General features: G+C 43.0%; 2 protein-coding genes across 9 annotated transcripts in view; both read right to left on the minus strand.

The window, feature by feature from the left end:
* Positions 1-10398, minus strand: part of eps15 (epidermal growth factor receptor pathway substrate 15) — a 37492-nt gene extending 27094 nt beyond the window's left edge. For 2 of the 8 annotated variants that reach the window (XM_061778912.1, XM_061778910.1), the window contains exons 1-6: positions 10056-10393; positions 4519-4560; positions 3689-3778; positions 3566-3613; positions 3395-3490; positions 3203-3265 (exon numbers count right to left, since the gene is read on the minus strand). In XM_061778912.1, the coding sequence (XP_061634896.1) occupies positions 3203-3265; positions 3395-3490; positions 3566-3613; positions 3689-3778; positions 4519-4560; positions 10056-10082 (366 nt within the window). In that variant the 5' untranslated portion in view covers positions 10083-10393. Of the gene's footprint in view, positions 1-3202; positions 3266-3394; positions 3491-3565; positions 3614-3688; positions 3779-4518; positions 4561-10055 lie in introns of all 8 variants that reach the window. The other 6 variants (XM_061778913.1, XM_061778914.1, XR_009789321.1 and 3 more) reach the window with 5 other exon arrangements.
* A 754-nt stretch (positions 10399-11152) lies between these two features.
* Positions 11153-24287, minus strand: calr (calreticulin). The gene is made up of 9 exons (XM_061779883.1): positions 24029-24287; positions 23112-23213; positions 21889-22092; positions 21714-21808; positions 19319-19528; positions 19134-19247; positions 15366-15509; positions 12289-12381; positions 11153-12197 (listed from the first exon to the last, which is right to left on the minus strand). The coding sequence occupies exons 1-9, from the start codon at positions 24120-24122 to the stop codon at positions 11982-11984; spliced, it is 1272 nt and encodes a 423-aa protein (XP_061635867.1). The 5' UTR covers positions 24123-24287; the 3' UTR covers positions 11153-11981.
* Between the last annotated feature and the right edge of the window lie 307 nt (positions 24288-24594).

A 24594-nucleotide genomic window follows, 5' to 3' on the forward strand; every position in this document is an offset into this window, starting at 1 on the left:
ATAATCATACATACTTTACAGGGCTCTACACTAACTTTTGCACAAGTAGAACTTTTTCAGTTGGTCGCACCAGCACATGATTTGGTCGCACCATTTTTTGAGGAGCTACAGCATGACCATGGCATACAATAGTTTTGTATGAGGATCGACAGTGACCAGAGATATATTTGTAAAATATGTTACTGTGAACAAGAACTTGGTCTGCAGCAGGCAGTGGCAGACAAAACAGGTCAATTAAAAAAAATAAAATAAAAAAATAATAAAATATATATATATATATATATATAGTACTTATATTTGATCATTTGTTCCACTAGAGGGGCCAGCAGCCAGCTCTTATAGTTAGGGTCTTCTTATGCTTATGTGTTGAGCATGTACGTGACGGTGCTGTTGATAATAGCGTGCTCTATCTGAAAGAAGCAGTCAATTATGTTGCAGCAGGTAGCTAATCACATTGTTGCAGGTCGCTTTTAACTCAAATGGCATTCGGAACAATGATTGAGACTGTGTCACACCTCTCTCTCTCTCTCTTTATCTGTGTGTTTCAGGAGATTGCAATAGAAAAAAAGGCCACTTTCAACCAATAAACAAGGACTCGCGCAAATGCGACAAGATAAAACCTTTAATCGCACAAACTGAAAAAAAAGGTGGCATATGCGACCCATTTGGTCGTAGTCTCTAGTCCTGCTTTACTTATTATGTAGTATAGAATATTAGAAAAGGCTTGATCAAGTGATATTACGCAAACTGTGAACAATAATCAGCAACAGTATGTATGAGGAAAAACTGACCCTTTTTTTTATAAACAAATTGGTTACATAAAATAACTTTAAACAGGAATGTACTACAATTTAATAAAATAATGAAAATTATATCTGATTGAAGACTCTAAATTCCCCTTAGGTGTGAATGTGTGCGCGAATGGTTGTTTGTTTCTATGTGCCCTGCAATTGGCTGGTGACCAGTTCAGGGTCCTCTCGCTCGAGGATTGCTGGGATAGGCTCCAGCACGCCACCGACCCTTGTGAGGATAGCGGAAGGGAAGATGAATGAATGAATATCAGAAAATCCTGAAAAATAAACAATAAAACCAATGATAAATTTTTTTAATAACTGCAACATACCCACTGCTTAACTTAAACAGAAGCATATTCTACATTTGAATAGATAAATAGATAAAAAATAAATTAGACATGGTTTTCGGTTAAAGTTTTTTAATTAATGTATTCAGATAACCTCCCTAAATAATACATACAAATTATACTTTTAAGTGCAAAATAACAATTCAAGTTCAATTAAGTTATTTTCTACTCTCAGTATATGGTGGGAACAGCATTTGGTTTCTCCACACGCGGTGGCAACGCATCTGGGCTGGAGTTTTATTCACTGTTCATGCTGTGCAGACATTGACCTCTGAGGGGCAGTACGGTGCACGCAATGAGATACTTGCAGTAACAAAAAGTATAAGTCACTGTTAGATAAATTGTAGAAGTTATCATTTATTTGCTTAGCTTGCATTAGTATAATGGACAATTTTAGATGTCTCGCCTTCAAAAAGAAGACTCAGCATCATCCGATGGAAGGGCGCCTGAACCAAGGACGTAATCGGATGTGGTCGGGTCGTGACAGGTGTTGGTTCAATATTATGTGTTGTGTCTTATTACTTAGAACACTATGTCTGGAAAAAACCCTCTTATAATCAAATATTTTGTGTTGTGTCTTATTGCTTAGAACATTATGATTTGTAAATCCCTCCTATTTCAAATAAAAGCAGGAGCGAGGGGGGGGGATTGTTTAGAGCGTGTTGAGAGACTGTGATCTGAACAATCTCCCATACGCCGTCCTCATGAGAAAAAGAAACCAGCGTCTTCATTCCTTTTGTGTCTATTTTTTATAATGTTGGGTAAGATAAATCCAACATTAAATTGGTCCTCCGAGCCGGATGTCAACACACCCGAGGATTCCAGTTGTGGAGCCGACTTCCAGTTAAGAGACCGTGGCCACGGCAAGTAAGACCCTTTTACGGGACTGGTCTTCGTCCTCCTCAACTGGGATCTGAAGGTTGACGACAATCCACAGGATTGAAGACAAGTGGTGAGTTAAATTTTTTTTTAAAAAATTTTGGGAAAAAAGGATTAAAGAGTGAGTGAATTGCGCGACGAAGAAGTCTGCGGCAGAACAAACCTTGTGTAATACTAGTCATTGGCAAGTAGTCAGATGGACAACGGAATCCGATAAAATATTTTTTATACAACTCGCTTTTCACAGAGTGTGAATAATATATGTCTGAGAATATTGTGTAAGTGTGTATACAGCGTTTGTGTACCAATATTTATTATGTTGAGCGATACGCGACCCTTGTGAGGATAAGCGGCTCAGAAAATGGATGGATGGATACAAGTGCCGCGATTTCAATGCTAATTTTCGTTAGCTCGTCAATGGAGTTTTCCATTCATTAGCTTTGAGCTAGCGATTTTTCTTAACAAAAACGACAAAGTCTGTGATGTGTTTGAACATTTAACAGGTATAACTCATGTATTTTTAGTTTTGGAGCGAATTTCAATTGGACTGTCAATAAACAAGTTTAAGCAAGCAACATTAACTCTTACTTCTTGCTAGTATGTTAGCACCTTAGCAACCTGTTGTTGTAATCAAATAGCCTCTGCATGTCGCTGCTGGAGAGAAATCCTAGAGCGGCGCATGGAATGGACTGCTTGTACAAGAGTGGTAAAATCGGGGATTTTCGATCCAGTCCGATCCGATACTCGTTTTTTGCTGGCATTGGACCGATTTCCGATCTCAGAGATCGGATGGAGACACCCCTAAGATTTGTTACATTTTGCAGTTCTGTTTTCTGTTGTTGCTATGGATAGATATAGTAGCTGAAAAGCACAGAGTAGACCTGCACGAATGAAATCCACTACAAGAGCTGTATCAAAAAGATATATATATATTGTTTTGGGTGGCTGTAGGCTGTGCAGTGATACAGAACTGCACTACATAATACTGAGAACTCTTTCTAATATTTTTTCTCTCTCTCGGAGCTAAATAGAAAGAGAGATTTGTTTTTATATAGCTCGTGGATGGGACTCTTGTGTTGTGGCTGCTGAAGCCCACAGTGATTTATCATCTGCGAACAACATTGGCAGGCTCAAATCGGTATACATTAATTTTTTATAAAAAGAAACGTATAAAGGCTTCACCTTGACAACCCAGGTAAGATCGGTGGTCAATCCCCCTGCTAACAACGGGCTGCTTGTATCCTGCTGGGAACAAGTACAACTTGCTTCAACTTTTCAAGTATGATGAATAACAATGATTTCAAATTAAATGTAGCAGCATCGAACAGATCACATGGACATTATTTTTTGACTGATTAAAAGCAACTGACTTACAAATTTTGGGGGTGGAACAGCCACATTAAGGCTCTTGAGTGCCACCTCCAGGCCATTCTGAGCACAAGCCACCAAGCGCAGTGCGGTAAAAAATTGCTGTGGAGATTAACATACATTCAATAAATTTGTAAAAAACACATATTATGATGCCCCTCCACTGGGCTTTTATACCTGTTTGTTGAGAGAACCCTTCCTTTCAGAGTCAGACAGATCCCAGATCTGTGGAGGACATTTATCAACCATCAACATAACACGATAATATAGTTTAACGTGTTGGTTTCAAGCTTGACTTACCTTTCCCAGAACCAGGTCAGCCAGGCCCGACCGCTTCAGGAACAGAGCTGCGTCAGCTGCTGCCACTCTCCCGCTGCCTCTGGGATCAACCTGCAGCCACACAAGCCCAAGGTATAATCATTACAGACAAAATCATCATGGTCAAAGCATATTCTGCATGTGCCTTAGCCAACTGGTTTGGTCCACAAGAGTCATAAAAAAAAGCAGTATTTTAAATTAAAGGCAGTTGTGAAAATAACTGGTACTAAATTTAGGAATATGGGGAGCCTATGGCATTCAAATCAATACTGACAACAAAACCAAAGCTGCAGTATATTCTCAGTAGTGGAATAGGATCAGGTCACATTTCATGGTGGTCACAGCCGACCCGCTATGACACGTTAGGCAGAGCGCTCCATTATTAATTCATAGTCTGACTTCCTGTAGAGGAACCGATAACAGGAGAGGTCACTGCAACATGATCATAGTACATTAAGCTACTGTACCTCTATTACATGCTCTCACCAGCCACAACATTAGGTACATGTGCACAATCTAATGAGTTCCAAACAAAAGCTGTGCAAAAATAAATAAGAGGTATTAATTATTGTGGTTTTACTACAGTGATACAGCTCTTGTATTGGATCTTATTAGATTACGCAGGTGTACCTAATTAAGTGTCCATTAAGTATATAACATCTGATAATCACAATACAATTTGATTTTTTTAAAATTGTATTGTGATCTTAATAAAGCCCTGCGACCCTAGTGAGGAGAAGCGGGTCAGAAAATGGATGGATGGATGGATCTTCATAAAGCAAGACTTCAACAGTGATAATGTTTGCGCATACCTGTCGATAGTATTTGTCATAAATGGGATTTCCACTGGAGAGCTGTTGAGGAAGAACAAGACATTCAAAATTTATAAAAGGACCACACTGGCATACACCCATTTTAAAACCATTTACAAAAGTACAAACAGTCTGAGTTTAAATATTCCTGTAAAATGATCAAAAATAGGGTAACAACAAAAGGGCTAAATGCCATCCTCTGCATGTCAAATGTTCGACCCACTGCATGCACGAGGCAGACGTTATAAACAAATGTTCTTTACCACAATCAGTTTATAAATACTGCACATTTATATGCCCTCGTATGGTTCTGGGATTTTTGCTCACTGTTCTTGTGATCATTTTGGCCCCACCGGTTGAGATCTTGCATGGAGCCCCAGATCGAGGGAGATTATCAGTGGTTTTATATGTCTTCCATTTTCTAATAATTGCTCCCACAGTGGATTTCTTGACACCAAGCTGCTTACCTATTGCAAATTCAGTCTTCCCAGCCTGGTGCAGGTCTACAATTTTGATTCTGGTGTCCTTTGACAGCTCTTTGGTCTTGGCCATAGTGAAGGTTGGAGTGTGACTGTTTGCGCTTGTGGACAGGTGTCTTTTATACTGATGACCAGTACGATATGTATAGGTTCTTATTTATCGAACAGCATGATGGATCAATGTTTTACAAACTGATGAAGTTGAGGATATAGGCAACGCCCTTTATTTTGCAATAGACAGCAGATTTAGCCTTCCATGTCATATCCTCCCTAAACCAGCCACTTTCCTCTTTCAGTATAGCTGACCGTCCACAGCTGGGCTGAAGAGGAAGACAGTCAGCACTTCCTTCTTCATATAGCCGATGTGTTGATATTCTCTAAAAAGGAGCAGGTGCAGCTGGGAACAACATAATAGCTTGCGAAATGAGCACCTTACACAACTTGCAAAAACCCCTCCACCAACTGTCAATTGACCATCTGATAACTGGGTACACACACTTATCTCTCTATGACCAAGCCTGTGTTTTCACACAATAGTGTGCCTGGAACTAATTGTGGCTGCAAACAAAGTGATCACTGTTCTGGCGTGTCCACTTGATTTTTAACCAAGCCTTCAATCATGCCCACACCTCCATAATACTTCTTGACACATGGCCGTCTAAAGCTGGATTTACACTGAATGCATCAAGTGACAGATTTTTTTGCTATCAAGTGGCACAAATGGGATACAAATGACAGCAACGTAAATAACTTCAGGGCGGAATCAGGCTTCTTTCAAATGTGGATAAATACAGTATCTGCTTTGTCTCAAATATCTACCAATGTGAGAGCAGCGTAAACGCACAGATCGGATATACCCCGCCAATGGAAGCTTTAAGTCATCGAAATACACCGATTGGGGACGTATACACACCATCGCCTGCCCTAACAATACAAACACATTAAAAAAGCTGTACATTTAAACTACAGCAAAAGCACAGACAATTAAATATGGACTAAATATGTTACCTCACGGGGATGAATCAGGTTTTCTGAATTAAAATCTTTTTAGTGTGTCTATCATTAAATCAGCAAAATAATTGCAGACAGTTGACAATGTCATAATGTAAATGTTACCATCTTTTAAATCAAAGGGGGAAGAGTCAGCCCGTGCCAACTAAATGGTACAAAACATTTAATTTTTGTATTATTTATGTATTATTGTTTACTGCTGCCTGGTGTTGACGTTTGTGGCGTTATTTACGTGCAATTTGGGCGTCTACGCACGCAAGTTGTTTCAAGTGTTTAGTCAGTGTAAACACAGCCATATTGGATATTTGTCATTTGAAATGTGCATGGAAATAGACATTATAGGCATTAAATCAACATTGGCCACATGGAACAGCACTGTAAATCCATTTTAAGGCCCGCCGCACGACGAGCAACACGGCCAAACATGACTGAAGTGTGCTATCGCAAAAACAATTTCAGTCGACGAATGTTTCACGCACAAGCTACAACAGAAAAACTGCAACCCCGTATTGGGTTTTGGGGCTTCACATTAGGGCTGCACGAAATTGGGAAAAAAATGACTGAAGAGATACAGATGCAGGCGTATTATTGTTTCTGGTGTCCTCATTAATAGTCGGCATACAACAAGATTACACTCTGGGCTGCGCCGTGTGTGTTGTTTGAAGGGTTATAATTTACCGTAACATCGGTGTTAATTTTAGCGTGTCGTGTCCAACCAGGTCCCTCTTCTGGTCACTTCTTAATATTATAGTTGATTAACTGCATATCAATACACCAACATTGTGCAGGACCCTGCGGTGTGACTATTGCACACACATACATTGTTATGATGATGCTCAAACGATATATTGTGGAACCCTACTTCACAAACAGTATACTGTACAGTAGGGCTGCATTATGGCCAAAATAATAATCACGATTATTTTGATCAATATTGTAATCATGATTATTAGTCACAATTATTCTTCATGTGAGGGAATTATTGCACTACTTTTCAACAAACAACATGAAACAGTGTCAGTGGAAAACGAATCTTTAAATAATAATAAATTGCTAATCAAAAAATAAATGTCCCCCCCCAAAATATTCTACTTTACCAAGGGCTCACTGAATAAACATGGTATTAAAAAGTGCAATCACGAATTGCAACTTAATGGAAGCTAATACAGTTAATACATAAAACACAATAATATTAGTCTGCAAGCACCGACTTTTCATTTGAAAATCCCCTCAACATAGTGAATTCTCAAGGACGGGTACGTCTCCGCTGTTCTGCTTGACCGTTGGTCAGTCGTGCACGGTCACAAACTGCAAACAACTCGACAGTTGTGATTTCCCTCTCTATTTACTTCTGCCGTTTTTTACTTCAGTCAGGCCAACCGAAAAGTTGACGTCAAGGCAGCCGCTACGATTGTGAATAGTGTCTTACCATGGTAAACTGCCTCTCTGCCAACGTGCTGAGTGGGGCAACTTAAAAATAAAAGCTCCATATATTATGACATTGGACATCAATGCCATTTTAGGATTTTATTTTGAAGGTGGCCCCGGAGCGTGGTGTCGGCATTGAATGAAACCTTAACCATGCATTTGCAGCCTGGCGGCTGGCTGACTAGGTTGTGGGCACTACTGCATATGAAGCACTTTTTATATGCAGCAGTGCCCACATTTTAAATGTTTATAATAAAATAAAAAATATTGCAGACAATCAAGCTTTTAATCCTGGCAGCCAAAAATTTTAAATGTAATTAACTGTCCAGCATTATTTTTATTGAACCACAAAAACATGGCGTGATTGTCAAGGACGAAGCGGATTGCCACAAAGAGAGGAAACGGGCGATAACATAGGAGAGATTGTGGATAATTTGAGAGGCTGTTTGCAATGATCGGTCACCCCATGCACTGACTGTACACAGCGACAGAGACTCTCCACTCAATGCTATCTAGTCACAGGTATCCATTAAATTATAGGGAAAAGCCGAAAGTCACTTCATTATTGTAAAACCAACCTAAGATATACATATATACATTTCCTAAACTGTATCGGTACGGTATAAATTAACCAGAGGAGGGTAGTATCGAGCTACATTTACTCCGGTACAATTTATTAAATAACTTTTGGGATGAATTGTGCGTGTTAAAGTAGTTTTAATGCAACTTACTTTTTACTTTTACCAGAATCATTTTGTTAAGAAGGAACGCTACTTTTACACCGTTACATTAACCTACATTCCGCTTGCTACGTGTAATTTTATCTAAAAGTATTCTTGCTTGTGAGATCTAGTTTGGCTCGTTAGAAACTTGTGTAACATGACTCGGTTTCCCCAATCCAACGTAGCTACTAGTGATGGTGACTACATTTGACCATTCAAATGGAGCCAGGAAGTCACATGACTGGCGTCTCAGTGACCCCACACAAAAGCAACGATTTCAAAGTGACTAATTTAAGTGAAGCATGGCAGAAACGATGTGCGACATGCAGTCAAAAGTGGCACAAAACCCCTGACCTCATATTCAATCTATGTTTACCTTACACACTGCAAAATAAAAGATATGTCATGGGCTGCGCTGCCTTGTTGCTGTTTTTCTACGTAAGCATTATCTGGTGAGCCTACTGCTCTGTTTCACGAAGACAATTACTAGCAATATGACAAGTGGTCACCATCTTTGTGGATTTTTCTTTTAAAAAAAAAATATTGTTTTTAAAGAGCACTTCAAAGGCCTCTAAAATCCTCCATATCTAATGAATCCACACACAATAAAAACACTTGATTATTAAAGTACTTGACCTATTCTACTGCCCATACTGCTCTTCTCATGAATAATGTTCCATTAGCGCTCTAAGTTGAATTTTTAGGGCAAGAGAATTTTAATTTAAAAAAATAATAAATCAGAAGTTACTCACCAATTACTCAGTATGTGAGTAATTTTGTCAGAGTACTTTTCTCTTAAGTAAATATTTTGGAGAACTATTTTTTTTACTAATTTATTTTAGTCATATTCTAAAGTAGACTTTGATTTACATATCAGCACCCTTCACAAGTACCCAATACCTTCAACAAGTTCCCAATACCTTGAAATATCAATCAAACTTGATTTGTAAGCGCATTTAAATCAACAATTGTCCCCAGGGAAACACACATAGGTTAAAAGTGATACCATTATGACCTAAATAAGGCCGGTATCGGCCCAATACCGACACCTGATGTAGGTAGTCCCCCATCCCTAATTGACTCAATCTGGGACCTGTCATTTTGACTCTGGGAAACATTAATGGGACTGCAAACAGTCAGATTGCTTACTGGCTACCCAGACACAAACATTAGTAGCTGTCACAGCAATGAACCCACTCAAGTGGTCACGCACTTGGTTCTTGAGTGTTGTTAGAGGCAACAGCGGCTCAGGTAACACCTCCTAATGACACCTGCAACACGACGTTTTGACAGCTTAGGGCTTTGTGGTCAAAACCCACTCAAATGTCAGAAGTTGCCAAGTCGATAATGGTGTTTACTCCTAACCGTAACAATAAACGAGCATCTGCTAAGCCTAGCTCAAAACGGAGCTCCATCAATTGTCGACTGACTTTGTAGTCTACATTGAGTGTCCAGAAAATAAATGACATTCCGGGACAGCCACACATGTCACGTTAACGCCACTTTAAAAAAAAACAAGGCGCTAGTCTGTAACAACGGGCAATTTTAAACACAACTCAAAAGGGAGCTTCTCAACGTTACACCGTTACCACAAATGTAACAAAGTGGGTCCAAAACGAGTCAAAACACTGCATACAAACTAGCTGCTAGCTAGCAGGCTAGCTAGCTAGCCTGCTACGCCCTTACGCAGTCCCCAAAGAGATTAGGCACAAACTTTTCCCAGTCACAAGCAAAGCACTGTAAACTTCCCTCCGGAAAAAGAGAAAAATAATCGAGGCGAGACCGCGTTTTCGTCCGCCCGAGTTCCCGACAGCAACCGAAGGCTCTCCGAGCGGGGAAGACGGCGGACACGAAGCGCGGGCTGTCGTCACAAGAACAGTTTGGAAGAGAGTGTTACCTGAGTCAGAGTCAGAGAGGCGGCCATAGTCTTTCTGCTTCCCACTGCTGCGTTCACGCCGCGCTGTTGCCCCTCGCACACACTCTCACACACATTCACGGCCCGCCGCAAAACCTGGAAGTGGATCTCAACCACGACTGGAATTGTTAGGCACGCAGAGTCAAACCGAGTCTCTCAAATTACTTAGCACACAAGCAAACAAATAAGTTGGCGGACTGTAGCAATATTGTCTACCAAGAGGCAATTGAAACCCCCACAGCCAACCTCCTTTACACTTGTCAATAGTTTAGTCCTGGAATTATATACAAAAAAAGTTTGTTTTCATTTATTCTCCCTCCCCCCCACCACCACCACAGTGTAACAGTCAGGTAATCAGTGGCACTTTCAACTGTGGCAGGTGTGCTGACTCCCATTAAACATGAATATGATTGGTTATTGCTGAATGCAACCATACCGTAGTAATAGTCGGGTGTGCACACTTTTGCAAGCACATTGTCTCAGTTTAACTTCCCCTCTCAAAAAGATGAACATTTTTTTTCAAATTGATGCAAGTTTTGAAAAGATTTATCTTCCATCTATCCATTCTCTACCGCTTGTCCGAGGTGGGGTTGCGGGAGCAGTAGCTTTAGCAGGGACGCCCAGACTTCCCTCTCCCCAGCCACTTCATCGTGCTCTTCCGGGGGGATCCCGAGGCGTTCCCAGGCCAGCTGAGAGACGTAGTCTTCAGGTGGGATGTGCCCGGAACACCTCACCAGGGAGGCGTCAGGGAGGCATCCAAATCAGATACCCCAGCCACCTCATCTGGCTACTGTCAATGTCTCATTGAGAAGATTTATCTTCAGTTTTTTTTTTTACTTTTACATCACAAAAACCTGGCAATTGAACAGCAGTGTGTAGACTTAGGAAACCAGCTACCAACCAGTCCCGTTTACTGGGACCAGCTCACACATGAACCAAAATAAGGAACAATATGGATGGTTTACACTGTCACTGTAAGTAGTTATACTGTTATTTTACAGTTTTTATAATTTCCTAACTTTGCATTAATTCTTACTAAATTTGCTCGCGTGTAAATGAGTTTTAACACAACAAAAGGGTGGCTTTGCAGTTATTTTCTTGTGGTTGTTTTTATTGAACAGAACGCCTTTATTTCTTTTGCACTGTAACGACAAACCCTCTCACTTAAATTACCAGCAGTATTAATACAAAATCTCTTTTACAAAAAGGATCAACGCTCAGCCTCTGTGGGCATATGGGATGAGTACAGTTGACTGCATACAAACCAAGGGATGATCAAACCTAAAATGAACAGAAGCTTTCTTGCTACTGGAGTGCTTCAGTCAACTATTTTAGAAACTACAGTCTTATGTGCACAAATGTGGTAATAACTGCAAACGTACAAAAGGGATTTCCTCACAAGTTTCATCCCAAGTGGAACATTTCAGACTTTTGAGGTCATATCTTCCCTTGTTTGATGCAATCATTAGAATGGGCGCTTGAAATGTGGGATTGACAATAATAATTAAAAGACAGCATTACAAGACAAAACACGAGGTAACACAAACAGTTTCAAAAACTAAAGTAGATTTGTCATCTGTCAACATTTCTTAACAACCCAGATTTTGGCAAAACAAATCACTCCTTTGCCTACTTACACATTTCTGTATAGTATAAACTGCAAATAAAAATAAAAACAATACAAATGTGGTTTTCTAGTGTGGACATTCACTGCGACATCTTCATTTCTAATTATATTATAATCACCACGATATTATCTATTGTCGATTATTTTTATTATGGTATAGTATTTTAATAATATTTTTAACCCTTAAGGTCCTTGTAAACAAACAAAACTCCTCCCATAGGACCAGTCTTCTGTGGTTCATCAACAGTCTGCTCTTTAACTGCTCCTTGCCTTTGAACTGTTTATAACTCATCCTTCATGGGGGACTCGGTGTCATCTTCCTCCTCCTCCTCATCATCATCCTCCTCCTCCTCCTCTTCGCCATCTTCCTCCTCATCATCCTTTTCTTCCTCCTCTTCCTCATCATCCTTTGCCTCATCTCTCCTCTGCTTGTCTTCTTCCCCGCGCATCTTCCGCTCCTCCTCGTCTTGGCTTTCCTTCATCTTCTTCTCGGCGTCCTGGTAGGGAATAAAAAAAAATAATAGAACACGGAGAATAAATAATTAAGATGGAAAGCGGTCAAAGAAAACTAAAGATTAGTTTATATACCTTGGTTTTGTCCCATGTGTCGTTGCCAACTTCCTCCGCCAGTTTTGGGTCATTGGTAATCAGGAAGTTGTCAAAGATGGTGCCCGACCTGACCTACAATAAACACAAAAGCAATGTTAATGATAACTAAAATTTGGACTTTGACCAACAACACAACATGACAAGAGAAGAATATACACCGGCAGTTGCGTGAAGTAAGCAGACTCCTGTTCAAAAGCTCGAAGCATCCCCTTCATTCGTTTTTAATCTTTTTTTTCCAAGGTTAAAGTTTTAAAATCCTCAGTGATAAACTTTTTACATTTGCGTGGCAGATAATCTTTATAAATTATTTTTAAATTAAAATTAAATTTTAAAAAAATAATTATTGTAATGTTTATTTTAATTATTGCTTAATAACTTAATATGTATTATATTTGTATGTTAAACATAAGACAGTTATTATTAAAAAAACAAAGATTGGCAGTTGCTTCCATCTGGCATGCGTTTGTTTTATTATTATTTTACTGCTCATTAACAGATTTTTAGTCATTTTTAAGACATGTTATGTTACTAGCTTTTTATAAAATTATTTTTGAGGCGATTATTTGTTGCCGAGGGAAACCGAGCAATGTGTAGAGATCTAAAACCACACACACAAAGACAAATGCCAACATATCAGAACACTCATATTACAGTTTTGTTAATTTATTATTATTTTTTTTCAATTGCATGTATACTGGTAATTCCTATTTACTCATTGTATAATATATAGATGGTACCTACTTTGCATTTTGTTAGCCTAATATCATAATTGCTTAAGTCATTTTAACTTATGGTCACAATATAAATAAAAAATAGCAATGTGCATGGCAAAATTGTTTTTTTTTTCTTTATGTACAGTGGGTAGGGAAAGTTTTCAGACCCCCTTAAATTTTTCACTCTGTTATATAGCAGCCATTTGTTAAAATCATTTAAGTTCATTTTTTTCCTCATTAATGTACACACACTGTCCATTTCTTCTGATCATCCTTAAAATGGTTCTACACCTTCATGGGAGTCCAGCTGTGTTTGATTATACTGATTGGGCTTCATTAGGAAAGCCACACCCCTGTCTATATAAGACCTTACAGCTCACAGTGCATGTCAGAGCAAGTGAGAATCATGAGGTCAACGGAACTGCCTGAAGAGCTCAGAGAAAGAATTGTGGCAAGGCACAGATCTGGCCAAGGTTACAAAAATAATTCTGCTGCACTTAAGGGTCCTAAGAGCACAGTGGCCTCCATAATCCTGAAATGGAAGACGTTTTGGACGACCGAAACCCTTCCTAGAGCTGGCCGTCCGGCCAAACTGAACAATTGGGGGAGATGAGCCTTGGTGAGAGAGGTAAAGAAGAACCCAAAAATCACTGCGGCTGAGCTCCAGAGATGCAGTCGGGAGATGGGCGCTAGAAAGTCACCCATCACTGCAGCCCTCCACCATTTATGGCAGTGGCCCGACGGAAGCCTCTCCTCAGTGCAAGACACATGAAAGCCCGCATGGAGTTTGCTAAAAAAAAAAACACCTGAAGGACTCCAAGATGGTGAGAAATAAGATTCTATGGTCTGATGAGACCAAGATAGAAACTGTTGGCCTTAATTCTAAGTGGCATTTGTGGAGAAAACCAGGCACTGCTCATCACCTGTCCAATACAGTCCCAACAGTGAAGCATGGTGGTGGCAGCGTCATGCTGTGGGTGTGTTTTTCAGCTGCAGGGACAGGGAGACTGGGGTGATCAGTGTCAGCCACATGTCCTCCCATCACCAGCGTCACCCATGATCGCAGCGATTCTCTCCTCAAACGCGTGAGGCCCTCCGCGCCGTTCTTCCACCTTTTTTTGGCCACACTTTGGCAGTGGGCAGCTTTCCTCCGATTCACATCCACCTTAATGTCTGACCACTTCTTTTTTAGTTCAAAGTGTGCGCGCTGTTCTGTCTCCACAGCATTGACAGCCGCACACACGCTGTCCCATTCGCTCCTCTTTCGCGTGTTGTTAACGCCGTACGACAGCGTGCCAAAGAGGATTTTCTTGCGTCCCTCCACTTCATTGAGCAACTTCACATTCAGAAAAAATATTTTCTTCATTACCTTGCTCATTTTCCTTTTTTTCTGATCATGCAGAGATCGGCATCTCAGGTGCAGGGTTCATTTCAATATGATTTGCATATTCTAATGTGGGCGTGGACAGGGAGGAGTCGGCTACTCCAACATGTGCGCTCATTTCCACGTTGATTGGAATGTACGAAGGAAATGTGCTTGGATTCATGAGTACGCGAGTTTCATACATCTGAATATTTTTGTGCGTACGACGTTTTCTGGATTTGAGCGTACGCCATGTTTTAGGAGGAAAGCCACGCAAGTCTTAGTACATGAGGCCCCTTGGAGACGATCTGCAAGGAGGAATGGCAGAGGATCCCCAAATACAGGTGTGAAAAACTTGTTGCATCATTCCCAAAAAGACTCATGGCTGCACTAGCTCAAAAGGGTGCTTCTACTAAATACTGAGCAAAGGGTCTGAATACGTACGCCTGTGTGATATTTCAGTTTTTCTTTAATAAATCTGCCAAAATTTCAACAATTATGTTGAAATATGGGGTGTTGTGTGTACATTAATGTACAAAAAAATTTACTTAAATGATTTTAGCAAATGGCTGCAATGTAAAACAGTGACATTTTAATGGGGTCTCAAAACTTTCCGTACCCACTTTATGTCAGGATTCTCGGTCATCCAGTTTTTTTTTTTTCTTCAAAAACGTCTGAGACAATTATTCTATTAGGCTAACAATTGTTGCATGTATACTTTAAATGCATACGAAGAGAAAACTTGAATTGAAATTTCAATGTAGGTATCCTTTCATACTTATTTTATCCCATCAAAAGTTGACTTCTCTGCCGTAACCTAAAGAAACGTTTTAAAAAAGGCCAACTTCTAATCAAACATCTCATTTGAATTTCGATTTGAGGATGAGTGGCAAAAGCCTTGGCGGTGGTCTGCTTTTGTTGTCATTTGAGGATTTGAGGCAATGAAGTGTCTCTTTGTGAGTCAGTTATGCATGTGTTACCTGCCACAGGTCCAGTCCAATAACGCCAATGCTGTCGTATTTGTAGATCTCGGAATCGGCGGTGTGCTCCGGGTTGTCAATCTCGGGGTGGATCCACTTGCCCTTGTAGGCGGGGTTGCTGATTTCTTTGGGCTTCCACTCGCCCTGTTTCATACAAAAACGCTGTTAATTTACTACACGAAAACCCATTTCTCCTCAACCATGCCTCTATCCATTGTCTTCCGCTTATCTGAGGTCAGGTCGCGGGGGCAGCATCCTCAGCAGGGAAGCCCAGACTTGCCTCTCCCCAGCCACTTCCTCTAGCTCTTCCGAGGGGATCCCGAGGCGTTCCCAGGCAAGCAGAGAGACTTAGTCTCTCCAGCGTATCCTGGGCCGTCCCCGGGGTCTCCTCATCGGGGAGGCGTCCAGGAGGCATCCTAAACAGATGCCCGAGCCACCTCATCTGGCTCTTCTCAATGCGGAGGAGCAGCGGCTCTACTCTGAGGCCCTCCCGGATGACCGAGCTTCTCACCCTCTCTCTAAGGGAGAGCCCGGACACCCTGCGGAGGAAACTCATTTCGCCCGCTTGTATCCGGCTCTTGTTCTTTCGGTCACGACCCACAGGTCGTGACTATAGGTGAGGGTAGGAACGTAGATCGACAGGTAAATCGAGAGCGTCACCTTTCGACTTAGCTCCTTCTTCACCACAACGGACCGATACAAAGTCTGCATCACTGCAGACGCTACACCGATCCGCCTGTCAATCTCCCGTTCCATTCTTCCCTCACTCGTGAAAAAGACCCAAAGATATTTGAACTCCTCCACTTGGGGAAGGATCTCATCCCCGACATGGAAAGGGAAACTCCACCCTTTTCCAACTAAGGACCATGGTCTCAGATTTAGAGGTGCTGATTCTCATCCCACCCGCTTCACACTCGGCTGCGAACCGCTCCAGTGAGAGTTGGAGATCATGGCCTGATGAAGCCAACAGAACCACATCATCTGCAAAAAGCAGAGATGCAATACTGAGGCCACCAAACCGGACCCCCTCTACGCCTCGGCTGTGCCTAGAAATTCTGTCCATCAAAGTTATGAACAGAATCGGTGACAAAGGGCAGCCTTGGCGAAGTCCAACCCTCACTGGAAACGAGTCCGACTGACTGCCGGCAATGTGTACCAAACTCTGACACCGGTCGTACAGGGACCGAACAGCCGTATCAGGTGGTTCGGTACCCCTTACTCCCAAAGCACCCCCCCACAGGACTCCACGAGGGACACGGTCGAACACCTTCTCCAAGTCCACAAAACACATGTAGACTGGTTGGGCGAACTCCCATGCACCCTCGAGGACCCTGCCGAGGGTGAAGAGCTGGTCCACTGTTCCACGGCCAGGACGAAAACCACACTGCTCCTCCTGAATCTGAGATTCGACTTCCCGACGGAACCCCCAACAGCCCTGAATAGACCTTACCAGGGAGGCTGAGGAGTGTGATCCCCCTGTAGTTGGAACACACCCTCCTGTCCCCCTTTTTAAGAACCCCAGTCTGCCAATCCAGAGGCACTGTCCCCGATGTCCACGCGATGTTGCAGAGGCGTGTCAACCAGGACAGCCCCACAACATCCGGAGCCTTGAGGAACTCCAGGCGAATCTCATCCACCCCCAGGGCCTTGCCACCGAGGAGCTTTTTAACCACCTCGGTGACCTCAATCCCAGAGATAAGAGAGCCCGCCTCAGAGAACCCAGACTCTGCTTCCTCTTGGGAAGGCGTGTCGGTGGAATTGAGGAGGTCTTCGAAGTATTCTCCCCACCGATTCACAACTTCCCGAGTCGAGGTCAGCAGCACCCCATCCCCACTATACATAATGCTGATGGTGCACTGCTTCCCCCTCCTGAGACGCCAGATGGTGGACCAGAATTTCCTTGAAACCGTCCGAAGTCGTTCTCCATGGCCTCACCGAACCCCTCCCACGCCCGGGTTTTTGCCTCAGCGACCACCAAAGCCGCATTCCGCTTGGTCAGCCGGTACCCATCAGCTGCCGCAGGAGTCCCACAGTCCAAAAAGGCTTGATAGGACTCCTTTTTTCAGCTTGACGGCATCCCTCACCGCTGGTGTCCACCAACGGGTTCGGGGATTGCCGCCACGACAGGCACTGACTACCTTATGGCCACAGCTCCGATCGGCCGCCTCGGCAATAGAGGCGCGGTACATGGTCTACTTGGACTCAATATCCCCTGCCTCCCCCAGGACGTGGGTGAAGTTCTGCCGGAGGTGGGAGTTGAAACTCCTTCTGACAGGGTATTCTGCCAGACGTTACCAGCAGACCCTCACAATACGTTTGGGCCTGCCACGTCGGGCCGGCATCTACCCCCACCATCGAAGCCAACTCACCACCAGGTGGTGATCAGTTGACACCTCCGCCCCTCTCTTCACCCGAGTGTCTAAGACATGCGGCCGCAAGTCAGATGACACGACCACAAAGTCTATCATCGAACTGCGACCTAGGGTGTCCTAGTGCCAAGTGCACGTGTGGACACCGTTATGCTTGAACATGGTGTTCGTTATGGACAATCCGTGGTGAGCACAGAAGTCCAATAACAGAACACCACTCGGGTTCTGATCGGGGGGGGCCGTTGCTCCCCATCACGCCCTTCCAGGTCTCACTGTCATTGCCCACGTAAGCATTGAAGTCCCCCAGCAGAACGATGAGTCCCCAGCAGGAGCGCTCTCCAGTACCCCCTCTAAGGACTCCAAAAAGGGTGGGTACTCTGAACTGCTGTTTGGTGCATCGGCACAAATAACAGTCAGGACCCTTCCCCCAGCCCGAATGTTTGGGAGGCTACCCTCTCATCCACCGGGGTCAACCCCAACGTACAGGCACCGAGCCAGGAGGGCAATAAGTATACCTACACCTGCTCGGCGCCTCTCACCATGGGCAACTCCGGAGTGGATAAGAGTCAAACCCCTCTCAAGAGGACTGGTACCAGAGCCCAAGCTGTGTGTGTCAACCTCACACACCAGCTCGGGCTCTTTCCCTGCCACAGAGGTGACATTCCACATCATTAGAGCTAGCTTCTGTAGCCGGGGAACGGATCGCCAAGGTCCCCGCCTTCGGCCAACGTCCAGCTCACACTGCAACCGACCCCTATGGCCCCTCCCACAGGTGGTGAGCCCATTGGAAGGGGGACCCACGTTACCCTTTCGGGCTGTGCCGGGCCGGGCTCCATGGATGCAGGCCCGGCCTCCAGGCACTCGCCTTCGAGCCCCACCTCCAGGCCTGGCTCCAGAGGGGGACCCCGGTGACCCGCGTCCGGACAAGGGAAACCTAGGTCCATATATTTTGTTCGTCATTGGGGTTTTTGGAGCCGTGCTTTGTCTGGTCCCTCACCTAGGACCTGTTTGCCATGGGTGACCCTACCAGGGGCGTGAAGCCCCAGACAACTTAGCTCCTAGGATCATTGGGACACACAAACCCCTCCACCAAGATAAGGTGACGGCTTTCTCCTCAGATATCGGTCCATTTCCTCAGGTACATTTTATTTTGCACTATTAAACAAAATAAGACAAACTTCGGACATTGTTTCATGCACTCCTTGCTCCTGGCATCGCACTGACTATTTCTACAAGTGGTGTATGAGTCTCCATTAACGCTAGTCCGTGTGGGTTAGAATGACTGCTGCGAAGCTTTGAGGCAGAGATTTATTTCACTTATATATATATATATTTTTTTTAATTGTATTCTGGTTATTCGATTAATCGTTTCAGCCATAAACTCCTTCAATTCACGAACCTTGTATTCAGGGTTAGCGATCATAGGAGGCTCCCACTCTCCGTCCATCTCATCATCCCAGTCGTCTGGCTTCTTGGCGTCGGGGTCAGGAATGTTCTCGGCCTTGTCCCAGTCCTGTCAAAACAAACCCTGATTGTTCGTCAAATTCATGCTGACGCTCGGAGAAGTGGCAGGCCCACACTCGCCTCCGGTTTGGTATCTTCGGGGTCAGGAATCTTCTCCCGGTCATCCCAGTCCTCTGGCTTCTTGGCTTCGGGGTCCTTAATCTTCTTGGGAGGCAGGAAGTCCCAGTCGTCCTCCAGGCTGCCAGACTCCACCTTTTTGTTGTCGATCTTCACCACATACGTGTTGTCGGGGTTGACGATCAGCGTGTACAAGTGAGTGAATTCGTCATCCTGTAGAGCAGAAAAATGTCAGCGTTAGTCAGAACTAACCTTTAAATGCATGCCCTCCAAAACTCCCACAATTAGATACAAAGTACAAGTGCTTTGAAGGAGTATGGTGCCACTGACAGGCGACTAAATTAAATGCACCTTTCCCTTTAATTGTTTGAAAACATCGATTTTCTATCGTGCTTGTCCCTCAGGGTCGTGGGTGAGCCGGAGCCAATCCCACCTAACTTCAATACTATTTATCTACAGCAAGGAGCCTGCACTTTCAGTACACTTGCGCTACCAGGACCCTTGTTTTTTGCCACAGTGACGGGAAGGTGTAATTGTGCCACAAGGATGTACCCAACTTTCTATTTTTAAAGGTTAGTTCCAATGTTTTTGGGGTTTTTTTTTTTGACAAGTACTTACCATAGAGTTAGGCCGTCAAAATGGTCACCCAATCAGTAGGTGAGGCAGTTTTGAAAAACAAGGGTCCTGACTCCTGAAAGTGCGGTCGCTGACTTTGGGCAGGGTGCACCCTGGACTAGTGGCCGGCCAATCGCAGGCAGCGGTTAAATTATTAATTAAGGTATACCTTAACTTTTCATGTATAATACGCACCCCCAAAGTTGATCTCAAAATTCTGCAAAAACCTTCCAACTAGGGATGTAACAATATCCACGATACTACGATATCGTGAAATTAATAAAAGTTCCTCGATATCGTCGTAGTCTTGTCTCGGTATAAAATAATGAGCCGTTGTGTTTAAAATTTTGTTTTGGGCCAGCTATACGCGCCCACATTGCTTCCTCATTAAGAGTATAAAGGCGCCCGATTGGACGTGTAACCCATGTGACCATGTCGGTATGTCACAAAAAAATACACTGATTGGCTGACTGGCCCACGTGACCCAAAGGCAGTGTTGGGACAGATGCAGAAACAACTCTGTGCCCCAAGTCCCTCCCAAGGCTGCAGCTTAGCCACTATGCCGGTCTGAGAGTCACGTCGCAATCGATTGGGCGAGAGGCACCTTGTTGTTCGCGCCGGCCTCCGCCACCACTAGGGCTACCCCAAAAGTAATTAATAGTCAACTGAGCCTGTAACCCATCCATCCAAACTGTTGTACTAGAGTGGCTCCAACTACCGGAGACACATACTTAGCAAATAAAGATGATTCTGATTTTCTCAACCGCTTATCCTCATAGGGTCGCAAGTGTGCTGGATACACCCAGAACTGGTTGCCAGCCAATCGCAGTGAGCCTGTAATCGTTTTTTTTCCATCTTTTGGATAAGAAGTGAGGAACAGTTAACATAAAAAAGATAAATGTTTGGATTGAGGTAGTTTATTTAGATTTGTTGACACTAAAGCATTCGTATATAGCTTCAAGTAATTATTCAACTATATATGTTTTTTAAACCATTTCTGCTACCTTGTTTCTGCTACCTTTGTTCAGTTACACATTTACTATTCATTAGTATTTAACTAGTTAGATACGGTAATTATCTACAGCAGAACGCCTTAAAGATGTACAATTTGGAGTTCAACCAAGATTTTATCCAAAACACATCATCAGACTTCAGTATCTAAAGGATCAACTCGAAGTGTTTTTTTTTTAGTTTTGCTTTTTTGTGATGCCACCACAAGATATTTTACTCGAGATAGCCAAGAAGTGTAAAGACAACCAAAGAGTTGGAAATTACTACGACTGACTGCAGCTGTACAATTCTTTATCTTCTGCAAAAAACGACCGATATTACTGCAGTCATAGTTGTGAAAGGCCTCTTCTTTTGTGTCAGCATGAATATATTATACTGCTCCCCAGTGGCCAATTCACTTATTTCCCTTATTCAAATATAGATTACAAAAATACTTTTGTTTTTGGGGGAAGACTGGAATGGATTGATGGCATTTCCATTCATTTTGAAGGGGAAAGATGATTAGAGATGAGTATTTTAGAGTTACAGGTACCACTGTAACCTATAAAAAAAAAAAAAAAAAAACACTAGGTGAGCGTATCCTTCTGCAAACACCTTCCCTCTCGTATTTCGACAGGCGTCTTCAAAAGGTGAGCCGTTTTACTTCATTTTAGTTTTATTATGTAGTATCAACTTATTTTCACACTTTTATGACAGGTAATGTTAAAATGCTACAGAGGATTTCTTTAATAGACGTGTCCACCTATTGTTACACAACCACTCGATGACTCACCTTGCATCTGATGTCTTTGTTAATCAAATGGTTCTTGCCCTTGTAGTTGAAGATCACGTGAACTTTCTTTGTGCCGGGCCCGCAAATATCAGGACCTGCACAAAGACGTCGGAAATTCAACGCACACGTCGGCAAGGCACCCAATACGAGGAAGACACTGGCGAGCCCACCGTACCAAACATGATGTTGTAGACCGAGTCCCCATGCATGTCGTCCTGCTTGAGCTCCGAGGGGAACACTTTCACGTAGCCGCCGCCGCAGTCGATACTTTGCTCGTGTTTGATGGTGAACTGGACGACGAGGGGCTCGCCCTTGTTGCTGAAATCGTCGAAGCGAGCTGACAGTGCATAGAAGCGAGCATCCTGGCTCGTCTGCAAACCTGTTTTGATCGTATCGGATCTATAAATGATGGTACACTTTTGTTTTCTCTCCAAAGCTAACATTGCTGGGCAATACGGCCTTAAAATAAAAGCAGATTTTTTTTTCTCCTCACAAAATTCGAATTTCAATTATTTTTTCCCTTCGCTGAAGGAAAAAGCTAATTCAAAACAAGTATTTGTCCTATTACCAAACAAGCTTTGAAACAGTCCCCCCCCCCCCCCCCCCCCAAGAACATTTTTAAAATCTGATCTCCAATTTTAATCAATTTTCCCCCTTTGCTTACAGAGAAGACAAATTATTCCAAACAAGTTTTCACATTAACTTCATTTGACTTCCAAATTATAGAAATAAATATTTGTTTCTATACAATGTGAGAATAAGTGGGCCCCTTGCAAAAAAATGTCCCTTTTGTCAAAACATGTATGTAAATAGTAAATACAATCCCAAATAAATGTCAAACATCCATCCATTTTCTGTACCGCTTACCCTCACGAGAGTCACGGCCGTGCTGGAACCTATCCCAGCTGACTCTGGGCGAGAGGCAGGGTACCACCCTGAACTGGTCGCTGGCCAATCGCAGGGCACACACGCATAGACAAACAACAATTCACATTCACATCTATGGGCAATTTAGAGTCTTCAGTTAACCTACCCTACCAAGCATGTTTTCGGGATGTGGGAGGAAACCGCAGTACCAGGAGAAAACCCAGAACATGCAAACTCCACACAGGGGAGGCCAGATTTGAACCCGGGTCCTCAGAACTCTGAGGCAGATGTGCTAACCAGTCCTCCACCGTGCAGCACGTTAACATGTTAAAATGAGCTGTCGAACTGCATGCATAAAAGTAACACCACATTCCCTCCAACTCGCTCATGCTCTTGTACAGGTGACCGGGGAAAAATATTTGCTGCATGGAAGCACAAAAGAGAAACTGTCCTAAAAAAATAAATACAATTTAAAAAAACTTGAAATCAATTCATCACCCTGCCCAAAATTGACATCACAAGTCCACTCACCTTTGTCCTTCTCAGCATCACCGTAGAACTTGCCCGCAGTCAGGACAAACTTGCCATAGTCGGTCTTATGCTTCGATTCCTCCCAGCGGCTCTTCCAGACATCTACACCCAAAAATTAGTTCACATGACCTGTGAATGGACGGACACACACACACACACACACACACTACCAAGGACCACACCAGTGATTCCCAAAGTGTGCAACATGTACCCCACCAGTGGTATGCAAGCTCCCTCTAGTGGTATGCAAAAGAATCACTACCTTGCAGTTCAGTTGTATTTAACTTTAAGTACAATACATTTGCATTTAATCTTTTAGAACTGTTTCTCTTTTAAATTTCATTCAGGTAGTCTTTCACATAACCTTTGGATCAAATACATTTTAATTGAATAATTCTTTTTAAAAAAAAATCATATTTGTCAGCAGTGTGTTCTAACTGTGCATAATGTAACAGTGGCTTACAACAATATAATATATACTGAACACTTAAGAATATTACGTTAATGTATTTTAATGTTGATGATGACGGTAGTAATTGAAGAGCCATTGTTATTTTAGATTTTTTTGGGGGGGTGGGGGGGGGGGGTTACAGTGCAGTGAGGGATGGACAAGGGGGGGAGGGGGAGACGTACTGTGATTGGACCATACGTGAGCGAAGGGGGTGTCAAATAAAATTGGGACTAATATACACTAAATACAGGCAATATTAAGCATGTACAATGAGACAAAAATGTACAATGAGACAAAAATCATCATCGCCTAGGTAAAATAGTAGCATCTATCGTGGGCAAATTCAGTTCCTATATGTCCATGCACCGCTACAACCCAATCAAAACAATGCAGTCATCTTATATACAACGTAGACGAATAACAAATTAACATCAATATAGGTAGAATTATGGAAAATGGAGCTCACCCCCGTCTTCAAATTGCTCTCGGAAATAGACAGTAGACTCGGCCAGGACACAGGCGGCCGACACGGCCAAAAACAGCAGCGACAAGGCGCTCATCGTGCGGAGAAACACTGCGTCAAACTACCCCTAAAAATAACACAATTTAATAATATTAAGCCTTTGCTATCGCTCGACGGCGTGTAGCGGCCAGCGACTGTTCGTTCGTGCCGAATAACTGGAATCATGCAGCTTCTCGCCTCTCGGCTGGGAACAGATGTCTCAATCGGATTGGCTGTCGGTGCCGGAGCTCGGACAGGAAGTTAGATTCCTCTCGGCCAATCAAATGAAAGAACACATTGACGGGCAGAAGTTAAGCCAATAGGCGAAGACCACGCGTTCGCTTGATACACACACAAAAGAGTGATGCATTTGGGGATCGTTTGATGTACATCTTAAAGTCACAATCACAATGACTAAATCAACGATTAAATCGTTATTACTTTATACATCACGGTACGTTCGTAGTTGTTTCAAGTCTCTCGTTATTTTGAAGTCGAGTGAATAATAATCTACCGCTACATTAAATAAA

The sequence above is a fragment of the Phyllopteryx taeniolatus genome, chromosome 7 (genome assembly GCF_024500385.1).
Source record: "Phyllopteryx taeniolatus isolate TA_2022b chromosome 7, UOR_Ptae_1.2, whole genome shotgun sequence".
Classification (NCBI taxonomy): domain Eukaryota; kingdom Metazoa; phylum Chordata; class Actinopteri; order Syngnathiformes; family Syngnathidae; genus Phyllopteryx; species Phyllopteryx taeniolatus.

Excerpts from the sequence above, each read along its gene's own strand:
- calr (XM_061779883.1), bottom strand. The coding sequence starts at position 24,122 with ATGAGCGCCTTGTCGCTGCTGTTTTTGGCCGTGTCGGCCGCCTGTGTC. Across the intron at positions 23,214-24,028 it reads AGAGCAATTTGAAGACGGGG|ATGTCTGGAAGAGCCGCTGG; the intron begins GTGAGCTCCATT and ends TTTTGGGTGTAG. Across the intron at positions 19,529-21,713 it reads ACAAAGACATCAGATGCAAG|GATGACGAATTCACTCACTT; the intron begins GTGAGTCATCGA and ends TCTGCTCTACAG.